This window comes from Sphaerodactylus townsendi, linkage group LG07 (assembly GCF_021028975.2).
Source record: "Sphaerodactylus townsendi isolate TG3544 linkage group LG07, MPM_Stown_v2.3, whole genome shotgun sequence".
NCBI classification, from domain to species: domain Eukaryota; kingdom Metazoa; phylum Chordata; class Lepidosauria; order Squamata; family Sphaerodactylidae; genus Sphaerodactylus; species Sphaerodactylus townsendi.
Window position 1 is genome coordinate 16,087,315 of NC_059431.1, and position 20,826 is coordinate 16,108,140.

Here is a 20,826-nt window from a genome sequence, read left to right on the forward strand (position 1 = left end):
TTGGTGTTTGGAATATGCTGCCACAGGAGGCGGTGATGGCCACTAACCTGGATAGCTTTAAAAGGGGCTTGGACAGATTTATGGAGGAGAAGTCGATCTATGGCTACCAATTTTGATCCTCCTTGATCTGAGGTTGCAAGTGCCTTAGCAGACCAGGTGCAGACAGGAGCAACAGCAGACAGGAGCAACAGCAGCAGAAGGCCATTGCTTTCACATCCTGCAGGTGAGCTCCCAAAGGCACCTGGTGGGCCACTGTGAGTAGCAGAGTGCTGGACTAGATGGACTCTGGTCTGATCCAGCAGGCTCGTTCTTATGTTCTTATTTTGTTTAAACCTCAGTATCTACTGGTATTTGCTAAGATATTCTGGGGGCTGGCTTAGTTATCTCTCAATACACTGGGTGTTTCTATCACATAACCCAATTGAAATGAAAGTTATCTCAATGGAGATTCCACAGGCTGATTTCTTGGTGGATTGTGCCAAAAAAAAGGGTACTAGCACAGAATATGAACATTGATGGAGGTGCCACGGGTATCAGCCACATTCAAGAAAACAACATAGAAATTAATTACGTTCAACCAAAATAAATTATATTCCTTTCCCTGTGATATAGTCTAGACTGTACATCAACTGCAGCTTCAGAGTGTATTTTCTGTACAGATTTCCCATGGATTACCACTGAATTACTGTTGATTTATCCTGTAACTGACCTACGGGGGCTACAAAGGAAATACCCAGGAATCTTTCTTGTCATCCCTGGAAGCAGTATTTATATCAGTAACTGTGCCACTTTGAAGAAGGGAAGATGCTCCTGCAGAGAGACAAATCCTGAGTAAAACCTGCACTTTGCTATCGGAGCTGCCATATGGAATTTCATTCTCTAATTCAGCTTCAGGGCCACACATTGTAGTAGAAGAAGTACTTAAAGATCTGAACTCGGCCCACTGTGCAGGTCCTGCATTCTGCTTCAGCTGTTTTGCCACTAGCAGAGTAATATGCATCATCCCTGACTCTTGGGTTCTGTTCAGGCATTGCTATCTTTTATGCCTGTAACAGCAATGAAGAAGAAGAGGACTTTGGGTTTATACTCCACCTTTCTCTCCTGTAAGGAGACTCAAGGGGGCGGACAAGCTCCTTTCCCTTCCTCCCCCACAACAGATACCTTGTGAGGTAGGTGGGGCTGAGAGAGTCCTGAGAGAACTGTGACTAGCCCAAGGTCACCCAGCAGGAATGCAGGAGTGCGGAAACACATCTGGTTCACCAGATAAGCCCCTGCCACTCAGCTGAAGGAGTGGGGAATCAAACCCGGTTCTCCAGATTAGAATCCACCTGCTCTTAACCACTACACTGTGCTGGCTCTCAATGGAGAAATCATAGCAAATAGACAAAGAACGTATTATTTGGCTGTTGTGGATTTTCCGGGCTGTGTGGTCATGGTCTGGTAGTTTTGGCTCCTAACATTTCACACACATCTACGGCTGTCTCTACCATGACATGCCTCTGAAGATGCCAGCAAAAAACAACCAGACTGCTACCAAACAGCCCAGAAAATCCATGACAGCCAGTTGATTCTGGCCAGGAAAGCCTTCGACAAAGCACACCACTTGCTGAACATCTCTGCTCTTTCTCCTCACCACCATCAACCTCGCTTCTAGTCTTGATTTCATGAGACAGCATTTCATAACTTCTGTCCAATGCTGGTGAATAACGCTTCTTTGAATTCCTGCTCTATCTTGAAGTCTGCCCCTTTTGGCCTACCAAAACCCCCTGTTTTGCTACAAAGGTTTGCTACAGTTCATTTATATTCCCAAGTTGTATCCATTTCTGATTTAGAATTCTGTATTTTTCTACAGGCGTGTGGGCATGGAATAGTCTGGAACGACCGGCATGCTATGCAGCGATTTATCTATTATTCAAGCGGCCGAGCCCATTCAAAACAGAAAGTCAGGTGCACCCATCAAAGGGTTTTGATGATAAAAATCGAAATGTGAGTTTTCACGAATGTTTTGCAATATTTCTTATGCAGAACATGAAGAACAGATGGAGGGCCAGGGGCAATCCAAGTAAAATCATCCATGCTACGGCCACTGATGCCTGCGAGGAAGGAACGCTGGTCTACATAAGGATACCAAGCAATTCTTGGGACTGAGATATGACAACAGCGCTTGGCTCCTTCCAAAAGCTCAACAAAAGGGCTTCAGATGGCGCAAACAGGCCCAGCTCTGTTTATCCCAAACGAAGCTGCGTTGATTTATCCATTCACAACTACGCACATTAAAAAAAAGGAGGAGGGAAACATCTATTCCACTGGGTACAGACTGTTACACAAATAGCATCTGTTTTTAAGACACTCGTTTACATACACAAATTGCAAGCACATTATCTCTGAATTTTTATTATTTTCCAATTTTTTTAAAGTTATGTTTCATGCAAATTTGGTTTCATTTCATTGCCCAGAAGCAATATACAGGCACTCCTGGAGTACATGCATCCGAACAGATACTCTCAGTACTACCAGAAAGAGCTTCCTGTTTGCTTTTGGGTTTTATCGGGCAGGAAAAGAAACTTCAGGGTTTCTTCCCGGCTCTGTTCACTTCATCAAAGTCCAGTAAAGGAATTAAATGAAGCGACACTATTATATACTGTTACCTAGATCTTGACCTAGTAATTGATTTGATATCCTTCTTGTCGTCGTCTAACTTCTTGTCGTCGGAAGATTTTGCGTCCTGGAGGTTTTCGTCTCCTTCATCATCAGATTTTATTTCGGAGCTGCCTGAAGACACGCTTTGTCCTTGGAGTCCAGTTGGCATTCCTAGGGGAAGGGAAATATGTATAAATATACTGAAGTCAATATGTGTACAAATATACAAATATACCAAAGACAAGAGCGAGAGAGAGAGAGAGAGAGAGAGAGAGAGAGACAGACAGACAGACAGACAGACACACACACACACACACACACACAGAGAGAGAGAGAGAGAGAGAGAGCACTGAAGCAAACGTGTTAATGAATTTGTGTCCTTTTCCCCTCAGAAGTCCAACTATAGCCAAACTGTGTCCCGTTTATTAGTAACAGAACCCTTTTGCAAAAGGAAGTTTCAAGAGAGCAGCTGTTAGCTTTTGAGCTCTGGTCTTGCGGCTGAGATCCATTTTGTGCTTCCTTTGGAAGGGACACCAATTTCACTGCCTACAAATCACCAGCTTAAATGTTGTGGAAACAATAATTGTGGGAAAGCATAACCTCTGTGCAATCAAGGGTAATCAAAGATACACAGCCACGGCAGAGCAGGAAACTCCTTCAAGCAACACCTCCCGAAAAAAGAGTCTGTTCCGCCTTTGTAAATAAGTCGGTATCTCAATTTACAGCAAAGAAATAGGAGCGCAACTTAATGGATTTGCCTATCAGCCCACAAGATCTGTGGTCCCTTTTCCCAAGCCTTTGCAAGTCCACTACAAAACCAATTTAACTTCAGCTTATTAAGGTCCCAGCCAAGTCTAAGCACGCGATTACATAGATAAATACATGTCTGAGATCTTGTTCAAGTATAATGGATTCTTCTAAAAGATTATTTTTTCGCTTTGTAGAATTTGAACCTCGCCTTGTCCTTTGGGCTCGAGGCTGTTACAAAATCATTTGCATTTTGACACAAAAAAGGAAGGGGAAATGTTCCGCGGCAGGCCAAAGCCAACTGCCAGCTTTCCCCAGAGACTGGATGGGACGATGGAGACCCGGCCGTGCATGCGCGTTCTCAATTGTGCCGCCGTTTCTGGTGGCACAGATTTTGCAGGGTTTTCTAACGTGTGAAAAATCTGAACAACCAACCATAGGGAATAAAAGAGCCAAAGAAAAGGTTTTGTACATCAAGGTAGCCCTATTATATTATAGTTTGGTATGGTGGTCAGAGTATTGGAGCAGGGCCCAGGGCTGAATCCCCACACCGCCATGGAAGCTCACTCAGTGACCCTGGGCTAGTCACCTACACCACACTCTTAGCCTAACCTACCTCGTAGGGTTGTTGTGAGGATGAAACTGAGGAGAGGAGAATTATGTAAGACACTTGGGGTCCCCGCTGGGGAGAAAGGCAGAGAATAAATGAATTAAAACAATTCTGTAGTTTTCATTGGCAGGTTCTAGCCTGATTGGCATCCTCTTACAAATTTATTTATTTATTACTTATTATTATTTAATAATATTGGACCTGGCAACCATTGCTGAATGCTTCAGATTGACTTATGTATCTCATGGTGCAGGGAAAATAACCTGGTTCTTAATACTAACAAGACAAAGGAGCTCATAGTGGACTATAGAAGGAATAGCTCAGAAATTCAGCCCTTGACTATAAATGAAGATCAAGTAGAGCGGGTGGCTAGTTTTAAATTTCTGGGCGTCATGATTAAAGAGGACTTGACCTGGGGCGTGCAGACTGCCGTGGTGGTTAAGAAGGCTCAGCAAAGACTGTACTATCTGAGACTTTTAAGGAAACAACAACTGAATGGAAAACTCCTGGTGTCCTTTTACCACTGTGCTATAGAGAGTGTCTTAACCTACTGCATCTGTGTATGGTTCTCCAGTTACACAGTGGCAGATAGGAAGGCGCTCCAAAGGGTGATCACTATTGCACAGAGGATTATCGGCTGCCCTCTCCCCTCCTTGGAAGAACTCTATAATTCCCGAAGCCTAAAGAAAGCCCAAAATATTCTGAGAGACCCGTCTCATCCAGCACACTCTCTTTTTGAACTGTTACCATCCGGCAGACGACACAGGTCTAACAAAACTAGGACAAAGAGGCTTAGAGACAGCTTCTACTCTAGAACTGTGGCTATGCTAAACTCCGCGGCTTCGTGTTGATGTGTTTGGGGCGGTGTAGGGATGGGTGGAGGAAGGGGAAAGTGAGGATGGGGCATGAGTCTGAAATTGTGTGCGTCGAGGAGTGCTGCTGTAAATTTCGTTGTGTGTGAACAATGACAATAAAATGCTTATGCTTATATTGTGACCTGCTGTGTGTCCGAACTTCTGGTTCTTTGCAGCCATTCTGACAACCTGAATGGGGTGCTCATGTAAGGATACGTCTAGTGTAAGTTCCCTAATCACATCTGCTGTCGCATGCATTATTGAACAAACTTTAATTCCTGGGCTAATCATTCATGCCAACGAACGATAAAATGAGTCCAACATTCCTCCCGTGCCACTGGCAGTGCAACATGAAGGAATGTTTTGTTGACACTGTAAAGACCTTAATGATAGTTCTATATCCAGATTTGTCCACACCATTCCTTGGTGTTAAAGGTACAGGTCATTGCCCAGAGGTTCATGCTGGTGAACTTACCTCTGTATGGATCTTGAGGTGGGTTTAAGTCAGGGGACGTAGCAGACTGCACTGGCAACTGTGGAACGGGAACCTGGTTTGGCACGAGCGAATGGCTGCCGCGGAGACCAACTGCATCCTCACGGTGAGCCCCAACCTGTAACGGGAGAACCAAGCATGGCCATTCATATGCAAAACGGGTGTGAACAAATGCAACAGAACAATCACAACTTCCAATTACGGTATGGGGAGATGCTAGGGGGGGAAATGTGGGCATCTCAAAATAACGGTAAGGTTCCCCATAGCTCTTCACTAGAGGGCGCCGAGGCACTGCTATAGGTACACACAGTACGGAGATACAAAAACACTTTAACACTCAGTAAGATGCTGTGCGGCACATTTAGTGACAAATACGACAGAGGAGCACAGGCAGGTAAAACGTCAAATTGTCTCTCCCAGGGTGCTGATGTAGAGAGCACTGATTCGTTCCCATCTGTCTTCTATCATGTCCGCCAACAGATCTGACAATTATCTTAATGCCCATATGCTTAATTGTGGGCTTTTCAATTCCCCCACTGCTATCGGAAATCCTGCAGGAATTTCAATTTGGCATCCAACTTTCATTTCAGGGGATGAGATCCTTGGGCCCACCGTTCCAGCCTCCCTTCCCTCGCCCCCATTTCTTGATGCCAGCTAAAGTCGCTGACATATCTGATGTGGCCCCCTGTGTGGAGCAAGGCACAGTAATATATTTTTTTAAAAAAAAACACCAAGCTTTCCAAAAAACTTGAAGTCCAGGCTCTTTCCAAATTAATCTTCTCAGTCATTAACCACAAAACAATCCAACTCCAAAGGGGCAACGTGCTTGCCAACATCATGACTCCAGATACTATATCAATAAAGGTTTAACTAAATACTCCCATAATGCCATCATCGCAGGCATGATGGTGTCAGTGGAACAGGGATGCTGGCATAACTGATGGGCTATCATAATAGAGACCCCCCCCCCCCGCTCTTCTTTTGTATATCACATTCTTCGGTCCACCTGTATGTTAAATCTGTTACCAAATTAATTAAGGAAATTCGGTGGCGTACTGCACAATGCAGTCTTGTGACTGTAAATGGCTGTGGGAAGACAAGACCAAATGTTTGCATAATCAGGAATCTGGTTAAATGGGAATGTTGTATATGTGATAGCAGCATCAACAACACCTCAACACTGTAAAAAAAAAAATTTTTAGAAGACAGGTTCTGCCTGCAGGCTTACAAGATAAAACACATCAGGGAGGAAAGGAAGTTCGGAAAAGCCGGAGTGTGAAGCAATCTGTGTTAAAGAGGCTCTTATCAACCGAGCGGTGACACTCAAGGCGGCGTGTGGATCTACCAATCAGACGGCATGCGGATCTACCGATTTTGCCCGCTTGGGATATTCTGGTTCTCTCGAGGTATCATTCACCGATCGGAATTTGGGGAGATTAAGCCAATTGAGGAATGCTTCTAATCAGACATACAAGACAATATAGTATAATTGTTACCAGTGAGGCAGGACTGAGAGGCAGATTAAAGAGAATTCTGCCAAAGAACAATCAAAGCCAAAAAGGGGGGGGGAGGTCCTTTCCAGACATAATGCGCTTAATCAAAAGCAAGTGTGTCAATGAAAATTCGTTGCCATTGTTTGGAAATTTTTAAAATTTCTAGTTCCTGGCCTCTTAGCCGCATGGTGAATTGTGTGCACTTGCCAGCAGGCAGCGCATGCGGATCTCTCCCCTGCAGCTGGGCCGTAAGAAAATACTTGGTAGCTTTTGAATTCTGCACAGGAGGAAAGGATGGGGCCACCAGATCTAGCACACAGATAAAGAAGCCATGGTTGAGTTTCAGCAGAAGTACAACAGGAGTTAGTCCCTGGAGACCACCTGGCCTCCCAGCTGCCAAAATGTAGGGTGAAAAGATGGACCCTGGAACAACTGAACTAAGTATGAGGCTACTCTGTGGGGAGAAATGGTCCCTCTAAGTCAGTGGTTCTCAACCTTCCTAATGCCGCGACCTTTTAATACAGTTCCTCATGTTGTGGTGACCCCCAACCATAAAATTGGTATATATAAAAATACCGTTTTCTGATGGTCTTAGGCGACCTCTGTGAAAGGGTCGTTCAACTCCCAAAGGGGTCGCGACCCACAGGTTGAGAACCGCTGCTCTAAGTGTTCCCTGATGCAGCGCGGCAGTCTGGAAATGCTGTGTGGAGAGCTCCCCCTGGTGGCCGTGCAGTTGCACAGCTTGCAGGGAATGTTGGTGGACAGGGAATGAGTGCCCCCCCCCCCACTTACACTGGTTGCTGTTTATAATGTGGTCCCCTATCAGGGGCAAAGAGGAACAAATTAACACAACTCAAAGATTCAGCAAAGACAAACACTTTGGATTGTAGTGATGAATAAAAATCACGGCCAATCGTATCCTTGGTGTCAATGTAAATGGATCAGGAAGCAAAAGTGTTTTTGCCATCCATATTTGATGCTGTTTTGCCATCCAAGTCATGACTGACTTATGGCAACCCTGTACAGTTTTGAAATCAAGAGACATTCAGAGGTGGTTTATCATTGCCTGCCTCTGTGTAGCAACCCTGGGTTTCTTAGTTATTCTCCCTTCTGAATATTGACCAGGGCTGACCCTGCTTAGCTTCTGAGATCCGGGTCTGGTGTTATTTGTACTGTGTGTATGTGTGTGTAGAGTGCTGTTAAGCTGCAGCCGACTTACAATGACTCCTGTTGGGGTTTTCCAAGCAAGAGATAAAGCAGAGGTGGTTTGCCATTGCCGTCCTCTGCAAGAGTTTTCCTTGGAGGTCTCCCTTCCAAGTACTGACCCTGCTTAGCTTCCGGGATGTGATGAAATTGGGCTATATTGTTCCATGTCCCTGCTATTTGTATTAGGTGTGAGTTATATAAGACTTATAGTGATTTCACCTGAATCTTGCAGCTGATGACACCACTGATTACAAAGATGAACACATTATAAAACAATGGGGTAGATCTCCCCTGATCAGTATGAAGATTTTAATATGTTGAGTCCCACTGGTGTACCAACAGCAAATGGGGCCCGGGGATAGACCCCCCCCCCCCCCCGAGTTTTCCGCCCCCCATGGGCAGCCGTCCTCCCCTACCATGAAGCCCTCTCACCCGTCTTCCTCCTTGTGCTTTCCACTCTCCCCCTCTCCTCCTGTCTTTTAAAAATCAGCCTGCCTTCTCCAGCCTCCTTCTCCGTCTCCTCTAGCTTTCTCTCCCCTCTCCCCCGTCCTCTCACTTTGGGGCTTTCCCCACTGACAGAGTTGAACTGGTTTCTACCTAGGTTTGCCTCAGTGAATCCCCACTGCCACCGAGCTCAAGATTGTTTTGTCTCAGTTCCTCCCCCCTCAGAACTGCGACATCCTTGTCGCAGTTATGAACTACACTTTTCTGCCGGAACAAGGTTGATACCGCTTCGAAGCGGGGAAGCATCGAAACGACACCTCATCCGTTCAACCAATCACGAGCCGTTTTTGTGGCATGCGCAGAACGGGAGAGTCGTGGCGGGCAGAAAGTGCATGTAACTGTAAACTGTAAAAAAAAGAACGCTCCCGTTTTCCGGCGTAACACAAGCGCCAATCACGATCGAGGAGCGAAACAGGCACCAAGAGGATCCCGCCCACTTAGCTCGGTTCCAGGGGGCCAACTCAGTTGCTGTGGGGACAGCCTGGAATCGCCCTCCACTGAAGGGAAGTCGACCTTAGCTCCCTTCTGTAGTGGGGAAAGCCCCATTCTCTCTTGTCCACATTCCAACTCTCCACCCATGTTTCCGGCATCCCTGCCCTCTTACCTCCTTTCCCCAGGGCTGGCCAGCCTCCAGCCTAATCACCCTGGCTCCCTTTCAGCTGCATCCTGGCTCACCCTGGTCGGCTCCTCCTCCAATCGAGCCCGGGCTGCGCCCCACCCGCTGGGCTGCTGCTGGCTTGCCGTGCAGCTCCTCTTTCAGCCGTGCCAGCCAGCCCGGCTTCAGGCCTTGCCCAGCCCCTTTTCCTCCCCACAAAGGTTGGCTGCCTCTCTGTGGTCGGCTCTCCCTCCCCCCTGCTCCTTTCCTGGTCTTGTTGTGTTGGCTGCTGGCAGCGCTGTTCAGGGCCGGAGCTCAGGCATCAGGCCCAAGGACTGGGCCTGGCTCCGGACAGTCTGCAGGGAGGGAGGAGGAGGGGTGTGGGGGGCAATTCTCCCCCCCCATGTGACTAGATGGTTTCCACCTGGGGACATGTGACCCCACATGTTGAGTCCTCTGTTGAGTCCTCTTTCAACATTTACAATCTTTACTAACTAGCTCCCCAAACCTAGGCAGAATGGGCATCATGTGTAGGAGCAGGGAAACAAATCCAGTTCACCAGAGAAGAGTCCGCCGCTCATGTGGAAGAGAGGAGAATTAAACCCAGTTCTCCAGGTTAGACTCCATTGCCGTTAACCATTACACCACACTGGCTCCTCTTATGCAATCAGGTGAAAAATATAACAATACAATAGAAGAGTCAGTATTTGAACACTAGTATCTAAGTCATTGTAGCACCTTGTGGCGGTGAGTTCCACAAGCCAACAGCCCATTGTGTGAAATAATGCTTCTTTTCGGTTTCTGAAGTCATATAATTATTATTAACATTTAGAATATTTTATGCCACCTTTCCACACTATCAGGAAGATAGTAACCATAGTGTTAAAATAGTCAAATAATTAGAAATACTGTTGCAATTATAAAATAATTAAATTTTATTAAAATACATACAAACAACACTAGAAGAAGGGCCAGTAACTGCTATCAGTGGTATGCCAGATGAAAGAAAAAAGTCTTCACTTGCTGATGAAAAACACCAATAGGAGACAAATGAACCTCCCTAAGGAGGGAAGTCCTATTGATGCCACAGCCCAGAAGGTCCTTTATCTGGTAGCTATCTGCCTAGCTTTAGATGGCAGGGACAACCAAAGCAGTGCCTCCGAAGGTGACTAGAACATACAAATAGGTGGTCAGTCCCAGACCATACTGGGCATTAAAGGTCAATACCAGCACCTTGAATTGAGCCTGGAAGCAAATTGGAAGCCAGTGTAGATGGAACAAAACTGATGCGATGTAGTCCCTATGGCCTAGTCAACACTCTGTTCCCAGCATTCTATATCAACAGTAGATTTCTAGATTGAAGATGGGAATATTATCTATATAGGGCAGAGCACAGCCTCGGCACTTAGTCAGCACATGGTCAAATAGCCGCTGGAAAAAGGCATCACTGTGAACCGGAAGTGCCCTTACAGAATGGTGAAGGCTATTTTTTTCCCCGGTCTTCGGGTGCAAATGGGATTTGCCAATAACCTTTTGTAAGCTCCAAGGCTGACAGGTACTGCCTTTTCCCTAGAGCTGTGGTGGTGAACCTTAGGCACTCCAGATGTTATGGACTACAATTCCCATCAGCCCCTGCCAGCATGGCCAATTGGAGTGCCAAAGGTTCGCCACCACGGCCCTAGAAGGTATAACAAAATGTTGCCATGAAGCATTGGCCAGGCATCAGGTTGGGCCAACCAGTTGGCTTCCTAGTTATTGACACAAAATTAGGTTAAACCATTGGGTTTTGGTATTAGTACTATTGGGCAGAGTCAGGCCCTGTAGGAGGATTCCATAATCCCTTTTCGTAGTATGTCTTCTACCTCCTTTGTGACTACTTTGCACTGTTTGCAAGGGATCAGCCTCCAAGGGGCTCTGACTACCTTTCCTGGAATAGTGGGGATGGTGCGGGACAACATGGTGGTCCATCCTGGCCAAGAGGAAAATATTTTTGGGATTTGTTGGAGGATCTGTTGCCTTTGGATCGAGTAAAGGATTTACTCCATGACTAGTAGTTCCTCTGGAACAGCCACTGCCTGCCACAGGAGCAGCCCTTTTGGATAATTCCAACAGATCTTTTTCCAGCTGGCAACTAACTGTATTGCTTTTGTGTCATCCCTTAAGGTGGTTGATGTGTAATATTTTCCTTTGTTTGGAACCAGGCCTATAAGACATGGGCCAAGGACCTTTGGAACTGTGTATGGGCCTTGACACAGATTTCCTGTGCCTGTGCCTAACACATTTATTTCATTTTATTAAATGTATATTCCACCCAATCCCAACCAAAGTTGAGCTCTAAGTGGCTTACAAAATCTAAAACAATATAATAAAACATTACAATGAATAATACTAAAACCTATGATTAAGCCTAATAATGGCACTTAACAAACAGCAGCTTCCTATAGGAGCCTACAATATATATCTCCCCATCTCAACAGTTCTTATACATAACATTATGCAAGAGTAGGGAAGAACAAGAAAACAAGAAAAAAGAGGGGGAAGAATGCACGGTATGACACTAACAGCCAAACCTGGTAGTTGGAATAGCTGGGAGGCCAGCAAGATGGAATAACGGACCTCAATCAAATGCCCAGTGGAACATCTCTGTCTTACAGGCCCTGCGGAATTGATTAAGGTCCCACAGTGACCTGGTGTCACTGACAGAGTTCCACCAGGAAGGAGCCAAAGCCGAAAGCCTGGCTCTGGTTGATGCCAATCTAACATCCTAACTTGCCACTGTACCAATACCTTATCCCTCACTTGAACCCTTAATTTCTTGACATAATATTTATTTTGGTTGTCTTGCGCATCTTGTAGGTCATGTCTGGCTTCTGATCATGCAGGACTGGGGCATTCTTGGAGCTGCCACAATATTCTAGTAAGGGCAACCCAAGGTCAGCTTTGGCTCCCCTAGTGTCCCCCATGAGGTCAAGAATCTCCCTGGGTTTCCTACCTCAAAGCAGCTCAAAGGAGGCACAGCCAGTGGAAACCTGCCATCCCTCTCTCACCACAAACAGTAAGAGGTCTAAAAGCAAACCTCACTGACTGGGGTGGTAATGGGCCAACTTCCAGTGCATGGCTTTTTTTCTTTTTGAATAATGTTTATCGATTTGATAACAGTTACAACAAAAACTATCATAGGAAGGTAGACATTAGTGAACCAGTAACTCTACACTATTAAGAAAGCAGGTAAAAGCTAAAAATAACTAATGTGACTTCCTGACCAAATCCCTGTGTCAAAATTATCCCTTATATAGTAAAATTTTAATTAATATAAAAACCAGAAAGCTTTAAAATCTTAAAAATAATTTGAACCCAATTTTTAAAAAAGGTACAAACATTGTTATAATATAACTTTGTTATAGACTTATCTCCCTAACTTGGTTTTCAAAATTGAAGGTTTTTATACAATATTTTTCTTTCCTTCCTATAGGGGTCATCTCCACTAAATTATATAATTCAGACTGACATCTAACATTCCTCTATAGCTTTTAATATCTAACATTTTAATCTATTTAATCTATTTTATCCACTTTTTCATTTCACAAATTCAACAGCTAGATATTTTTGAGTAAAATCCTTAATGTTCTTCTTGTAGAATTCCTTAGAACTTGCTGTAGGGGCGATTCTGTGTTGCTGTCCTTTATACGTAAACAAAAGACCTTCCCATGGAAGCCATGTAAATCTTTTCTTCTTTAGAGAATCAGTCAAAAAAGCATAGTTCTTTCTCTTTTGAAAGACTCTCATCGGGATTTCTCTTATTATTATGACCTCTTTATCTTTCATCTTGAATGAAGATTTTTGATGGGCCTCTAAGACTTGATCAGCAAAAATCATTTGCATAGAAAATGACAATATTTCTGCTCAGTCCATGAGATTTTGGATTTTTGGAATTCACTGTGGATTTTTTCAGTCTTTGCAGCCACATATTCCTCTTCCACCTTCAAGAATTTGGGCAGTGCTGAGGATATTGTCTTTTAAAGATTTTCTTTTGAAGGATTCTGTTCTTCTGCTACCCTCCTGAGTCTTAAGGCCTTCTCTCTGGCTTGGTATTCAAGTTGAAGAATGGCTTGGTCATGCACCTTAAGTTCCAACTGTACAGAATTAGCACTTCTTTCAGATCTTTGCCCTTCTTCTTTGTTACCTTTAAGTCTTCTTCCCCTATTTCAATAATTCAGCCATCGTTGTTGGGATATTTCCCAACTCTTCACTTGGGATATTTTTACAAAGTCTATTTCAGACTGTAGATTCTGTATGTTGACAGACACAGCCTTCACCCTCCTTCAGTTCAGAGATTCTCCCTTTATTTAGTTTCTCTTTCTCTTTTTGTTTATTTTTTAAAGTTCTAAGTTTCCATACCTTTTAGGAACATCTTCTATTGTTTTTTTGGACTCCTCAACAGGAAAGTTTGAGTTTTTCTTTTAAAACTCTTCTTTCCCCCTTCAATCCATAAACAAGATGTTTGTAATCCTCCCTAAAAGGGGTAGGACAAGGGCTCCAGCTGGGAAAAGATCGCAACACTCCAGGCTCCAACTTCTCCCACTCCAGCTAGTCACAGCAGTTTGTATTACCACATATGTCCTTCCAGAAAAGATCATCCCAGGAGCAAGTATGGCATTTCGCTGGCTCTCTCCTTGTCCAGGTCCAGGGGCCATCTGTCTGTAGGGGCTCATGTGATCTGGGGGTTCGTGGAGACCACTTTGTAAACTCTTTGTTTTCGCTCCCCCGCTACAGGATCTTTTTTGGAGCTTCCTTAGGTTTGGCAGCCCAAAAATTCTCACGCAGCGTAGTAGTCTCCTTCAAATTTGCCACCTCCATGAATTTATCTAACATGTCTACAAACCTATCCAGGCTGACTGCTATTTCACCATCTTATGTCTATTCACCTACTGTTGATTTCTGCTTACCAAAATCTTTTACATCAAGACATGACTGAAGTAGGTGCATATGGGTCGCAAGAAAAAGATGTGTATTTTCAAGCCTGTATATTCCACCAATACAAGAAGAGTGCCAAAGTCACACAGGGATTTGACTTAAACCAAACCATCACTGGCACAGGAGGGGTCTGGCGTCTGCTGGGCTGGGGTCATGCTGCTTTTGGTTTGGACATAGCTGGTGGTGGCATGGGCCCAGGAGAGAATCAGTGCAGAGAAGGGCAACGAGGATGATTGAGGGACTGGAGCACCTTCCTTATGAGGAAAGGCTGCAGAGTTTGGGACTCTTTCGTTTGGAGAGGAGACGTCTGAGGTGAGATATAAAAGTCTATAAAATTATGCATGGAGTAGAAAATGTTGACAGAGAGAATTTTTTCTCTCTTTCTCACAATACTAGAACCAGGGGGCATTCATTGAAAATGCTGGGGGGAAGAATTAGGACTAATAAAAGGAAACACTTCTTCACGCAACGTGTGATTGGTGTTTGGAATATGCTGCCACAGGTGGTGGTGATGGCCACTAACCTGGATAGCTTTAAAAAGGGATTGGACAGATTTATGGAGGAGAAGTCGATCTATGGTTACCAATCTTGATCCTCCTTGATCTCAGATTGCAAATGCCTTAACAGTCCAGGTGCTCGGGAGTAACAGCCGCAGAAGGCCATTGCTTTCACATCCTGCACGTGAGCTCCCAAAGGCACCTGGTGGGCCACTGCGAGTAGCAGAGAGCTGGACTAGATGGACTCTGGTCTGATCCAGCTGGCTTGTTCTTATGTTCTTAGGGTCAAAATATCTTGGGAACTCCTTAAAATTTTACCCGTACACTTTTAAATATGACTGAGCAGTGCAATTGTGGTTCACAGGCCAAAGGGAAAGGCCAAGGTGTTCAACAAGTTAACTGTATCGTTGTATCTGCTTCAGCTTCACAATCGCTTCTACAAAGGTTAAAAAAACCACACATGACGTGGATTTTGGCAAGGTTCCCCCTGATCTTTGTTTTTTGCATGGGGCAGTTGGTACATGCCAGAGAACCCCATTGGTTTGAATTAAGGTTCTGTGTAATGACAATGCAACCTATTGTAGGCATCCTGTGACTCTTAACAAACAATAATGGAGTGGGGGAGAACATTTATTTGTTTTTCACTGTCTTTGTTTCCAACAAGCAGTGTGACAAATAATTATCTGTTTGTGTTTCTATAGAGATATCTAATGAATAGATGCACTACAGTCTGTTTGGAATCATCCACTTATTAATACTATTTCTGTATCAGATATGCCTCAAAAACAGGCATTACCCCAAGCTGCTCCCCCATCGTAACATCACCAGTGCTTTGTCTGCCTACCAGATAGATTGTGTTCAGATGACTAATATCATAAATGCAGAATGAAAAAAAAAAGGAGTTCTGTTATCTCGACTGGTACCCATTTTGGTGACACGTCACGATTGTGATATTGTATTGGAATTTATTTGTTTAGCTTTGATTTGTAGTTTAGCTATATTATGATTTAATTTTGTTGTACACCGCCCAGAGCCCTTTGGGGATAGGACAGTATACAAAACCAACCAACCAACCAACCAACCAACCAACCAACCAACCAACCAACCAACCAACCAACCAACCAACCAACCAACCAACCAACCAACCAACCAACCAATCAAATATATGTACTCTATTAAAAATCAACGTTTTTTCAACACTCTTCCTCCAGCTGTCCAGGCCCTGCGGGATTTGGGTGATTTCCGCAGGGCCTGTAAGACTGAGTTGTTCCACCGGGCCTTTGGAGAGACCAGCTGCTGAGTGTGCCCCCCCCCCACTGTTCCATATGGGCCTTGATCCATGTGAGCCCTAATATCATCGGGTTTTATCATCTCTCTCTCCTCTTTTTCTGGGAGAGATTTAGTTATGGTAAGCACTGACTTTTGTGGGATGCCTATGTTAGGAAGTATTCGCTGTTTTTAATTGATATTTATGATAATTATGTTTTAATGATTTTATGTACACTGTGTTGTTCACCGCCCAGAGCCCTCTGGGGATCGGGCGGTATATTAAGTCGAAAAAATAAATAAAATAAATAAAACGTTTGCCAAATGGGTCTGACACCATTTCCCCCTGTTTACTCTTTGAACAACTCTTTAAACAAAGCTGTACCTCTTTCTGCTTATTCCATGGCTATATACTGGAACAGTTTATGTCAGTGGTTCCCAGTGTTATGTCTGTGGGGCCAAGGAACTTGTGTTTACTAGCACCTGCTTGTTTCTTGAATCATTGGACTAAAATCTAAATGAATGTGAATGTAATGGGGGTGGAACCCCCAGAGACCTCCAGCCCTTCCAGTTCGAATGGCAAGCAAAGCAGTGAGCTCATCTCAGTCAAGTGTATCACAGTCACGAGCCCACGGCACAGACATAAACACAGGCTGTCTTGTGTCTCTAGGATTGACAACATCCTGCAAAGGGCTTCTGTCTTCAGAACCCGCAACCCATCAGAGGATCTCTTCCTCAAAATAAATAGTTGATCCTGCCCCCCACAGTAGCCATTTTGTGATTGGCCCTGCCCTTTTCTATTGCAGCCATTTTGAGTTGGTGCCCACCACGTATACTTCAAATCCCCAAAGCAATCAAGGGAATATACTTTAGCGCCCCCCTGTGGCTTCTTTTCTCTAGCCTCCGCCTAGGTTACCAAGTTCTAAGCCTCTGACCTTTGAAAAAATAAATGCACGCTGGGTGAGGCTGCCACACGTTCTGTGCTATTTTTGCTCTGGAAAAGCCAGTGAGGATGCTGAGAGTGAGACAGCGCATGTAGGAATGGAGTGAGGCACTTTGCTCAATACTTGAAGGCATTTGAACAGACTCTCATAAAGATAGGGCTTGGGAACCTGTCCATCTACAGCCTCCTCTACATTCTTCCACTGTCTCCACCCTTTTCAAAAAAGGTGACATTACCTGGTTTTGTATTCAGATTAATACCTACAAAATAAAATGGTAAAAACTGGCTGAGTTGAAGCACTTACATTTAACTGCAGAACTTCTGAAGGAGGAGAAGAGTTGGTTTTAATGCCCTGCTTTTCTCTACAATTGCCTTCCCTTCCCCTCCCCACAACAGCCACCATGTGAGATGGGTGGGACTGAGAGAGTTCTGAAAGAACTGTGGCTAGCAGGCTTCATGTGTAGGAGTACAGAAACAAACCCAGTTCTCCAGAGTATAATCTGCCGTTCCACTGGAGGAGTGGGGAATCAAACCTGGTTTCTCCAGACTAGAGTCAACTGCTCTTAACCACGCTGGCTCTAAACAATCAAGTCACATCAAATTAATGAAATCAATGGCATTTCAGCAAACAGTTGCATTGCAGTCCCATGAGTTTAAATACATTGCAACTGGATATTCTCTGGATTGTATTGTTTGTGCTTTCTTATGCTAGAAGTTGGACTTACTTTCCTGAAAGCATATTTTACTTGCATATCGTGCTCACGACCTTGCACACAGCTACATCTGTACAAGCAGACACAAAAAACTCATTCGCATTAACTTTTAAGTATACATATTTGATAGATGAGATCATTCCCCCCCCCCCCCCCAGTAAACACACAAAGAAAAGTTGATATATTCTCACTGTAATTAGACACCCATCGACACAGAAAACTGTTTTGGTGTCTTTGAATTGTAATCTGCCTGTGAAATATCAATTATACCTGACAGGCTCAGAGCGCTAGATTCCAGTTTCAATTACCCTGCCAGTATCTGTCATATCAAAGGAAAGCAAAACTTATTTGCTCTAAAGTGGAAAAAAAACACACCATTTAGTCCTAAAAGTGCATCTTTAAAAGTGGTAAGAAACACTCATCCAAACGTTACTTTTATTGCACACAGATGGGCAGAAGTTTGTGAATTGTGGGCAGCAGATAAAAGCTGCAAAAAATTAAAACAATGGAGGAAGATTTCCTATGAAGTTACGAGTGGAATATTCGGATGCTGTGGCTTATAGTTAACCCTTTTCTTACCAAGGGACACAGGTTCAAAAACATTCTTACTTTGGATTTATAATTACTTTAGGGAGAATTGAGACCAGTCCTCAAGAAAAGCACATGAGAAGGACCACTGCTATTTTCACTGCTTTGGTGCTCTCGCCAAGAAAGGAGACAGCCTACCATCTAATTCCCTTGGTCACTGTGGCAACCCACCCCCACCCCCCGCCCCAGCAGAACACAACACAACACCATTATCCAAATCACAGTCCCTGGGAATCTTGATTTCAGGATGGGTCTCCCATATCTCATGTTGACAGTTTTCAATAACGATCTGATTTATAGCACAACCAATCTTAAGTGTTCAAATGCCGGGGGGGGGGGGGGGATGACAGACGGACCGCTATGACATAATCTATGGGACTGCATCTCCCAACATCATCCCCGGAGAGAGCTACACTTTTCCAGAAATAACTTAATGGAATTCTTTGGCCCAAAGGATATCCACTTGGTCTCAACCAGGGTCAGAAGGGCATTTTGAGCCCTGGTCTGGTAGAACTCTCTGGCCCTTTCCACACGGGCCATTTACAGCGCCCTAAGGATGGCAAAAACGCCATCCCTAGGGAGCTGTTCGCATGGGGGGTGCAGCTGCATCGCAGCCGCGCCGCCCTCGCTCCCCCCCTGTGGCACGAAGCCGCTGCCGTGTGAACGGCAGCAGCTGGAAGGCGCCACCTCCCCTTTCCCGATCGATGTACCTTCCCTGCAACCTTTCTGCGCATCGCCCAGGCCTGGGGACCCGCCCCCCTGCCCTGCAACTCCAGAGCTGTCGTGCAGGGCAGGGGGGCGTGTCCCCTGGCCTGGGCGACACGCCGGAAGGTCGCAGGGAAGGTACGTCGATCGGGCGACGGCGCAGCACCGTCTTCCCTGCCTTTACCGGGTTTGTGTGTGTTGGTGTTGTATACGCCGACGCACCCCCCAGCATGGCCGTGCGGAAACGGCCTCTGTCAACTGAAACCAGAGTTCTGTGGGATATCATGCAGTTCTGTAGGGTCCGAAAGGGAAATATGTTCCACCAAGTCTATGATTGAGGCAGCTATGGTTCTGCCATCTGAGCTGGCCTCCCCATCCCCTTTCCCCCCCTTCCCACTTCTTTTTATGGAATAGCATAGTTCGCGGGTGGGGGGAGGATAGTTTTAGCTTGGTTGGTTTTTCTACCACATGATCTCCTCCCTGCTCCTCCATTGGAAACTTACTTGAAAATTGTTCTGGTGCCAAAGTTGTCTTAAAATTCTATGTTGGGTTTTAATTGTATTCGGACTGTATTGTATATTGTTTGCATGTGAACTGCCCTGAGCCCACCCTTTGCTGGCGGTAGGGGGAATATATAAGCCCAAAATAAAGTACAATAATAAAATACATAATTTTATTTGACTTTATTATTTACACTACCATTTGTTATTGGCAGCCCGAATTAAGATCTTAAATTGTGGTCTTTTTCTAATTGCTGCTTTGTTTTTTAATACTTTGCTTTATTTACACCATAAGCCACCTTGAGTTCCACAAGGTAGATAGGCTGCTAATACATATTTTAAATAAAATAAATTAATAAAATAAACCATCTCTGAGAGCTGAATCAGCACAATAAAGAATGGCTCAGCAGGTTTTAGCAGAGTATGCTGACAAGCATTCATTCTCCATTGCCCTACTTTCCTTCCATAACACACTTCATCTTTGCTTATTACTACGAAGCATAAAAGCTTCCCATCGTATCTGGTACAGAAGATAGACCCTGGTTGACTGATAGACCGCTGATCAATTTTTGGTGGATGACCACATGGCTGCAGGTTAACGCAATCCTTACAAAGAATGTTGAATCAAGTGGACCTCGATCTGATCCAGTTTGGTTATTGTTATGTTCTTAGGCAAGAAGAAGAAGAAGAAGAAGAAGAAGAAGAAGAAGAAGAAGAAGAAGAAGAAGAAGAAGCAGCAGCAGCAGCAGCAGCAATAGAAGACTTAGGTTTTATATCCCACTTTTAAAAAACTATTTCATTTCATTTCATAACCTTTATTGGTATAAGAAGCAACAGAACAATAATACTGGTAGGAAGGAATGGTTAAGATCGTATTGAAATAACAATACACAGAAATTTTGCTACGGCCTCCAACGTCGCATTGTTCTCATTATTAAGGAGAAATACAGTTTTTTGTGCGTCGCTTGCCTCAACTTGGTCTACCAACAAGGGGGCTAGGTACTTGGCTCTGATAGACGCATACAAGGGACACTGTAATAAGACATACCAAACAGTCTCTTCACAAGCGATTTTTTTAAACCAAAAGGAGTCTCCTCACAACAAACAACTTGTGAGGTACGTGGGGCTGAGAGAGTTCTGAAAGAACTGTGACAAGTCCAAGGTCACCCAGGGGGCTTCACGTGGAGGAGCAGGGAAACAAATCCAGTTCACCGGATTAGAGTCCACTGCTCATGTGGAGGAATGAGGAATCAAGCCTGGTTCTCCACATCAGACTCCACCACTTTTAACCACTACACCAGACTGGCTCTCAAGAGACCGTGTTTGCCAGTTACACATTAGTGGCCCATTAGGGTTCTAGTAAAAAAAAAGTAGACTGTACAAAACCAAAACCAGCTAACCCTCATTCTCTACAGCATTTAGTGGGGATTGGTGAAGCAAAAGCATTGATCTACCAACTGGCACTGGGATAAGAAGAGCTCTGCTGGATCAGACCAGT

The 20,826-nt window shown here is 44.6% G+C and overlaps 1 protein-coding gene across 13 annotated transcripts in view; it reads right to left on the reverse strand.

Moving 5' to 3' along the window:
• The window catches only part of TCF4 (transcription factor 4), a 422,824-nt gene that overhangs the window by 9,532 nt on the left and 392,466 nt on the right, over window positions 1-20,826 (reverse strand). For 11 of the 13 annotated variants that reach the window (XM_048502995.1, XM_048502992.1, XM_048502991.1 and 8 more), the window contains 2 exons: window positions 5,327-5,462; window positions 2,649-2,811 (listed from right to left, as the gene is read on the reverse strand). In XM_048502995.1, coding sequence (XP_048358952.1) covers window positions 2,649-2,811; window positions 5,327-5,462 — 299 coding nt within the window. The remainder of the gene's footprint in view (window positions 1-2,648; window positions 2,812-5,326; window positions 5,463-20,826) is intronic. The other 2 variants (XM_048502999.1, XM_048502990.1) reach the window with 1 other exon arrangement.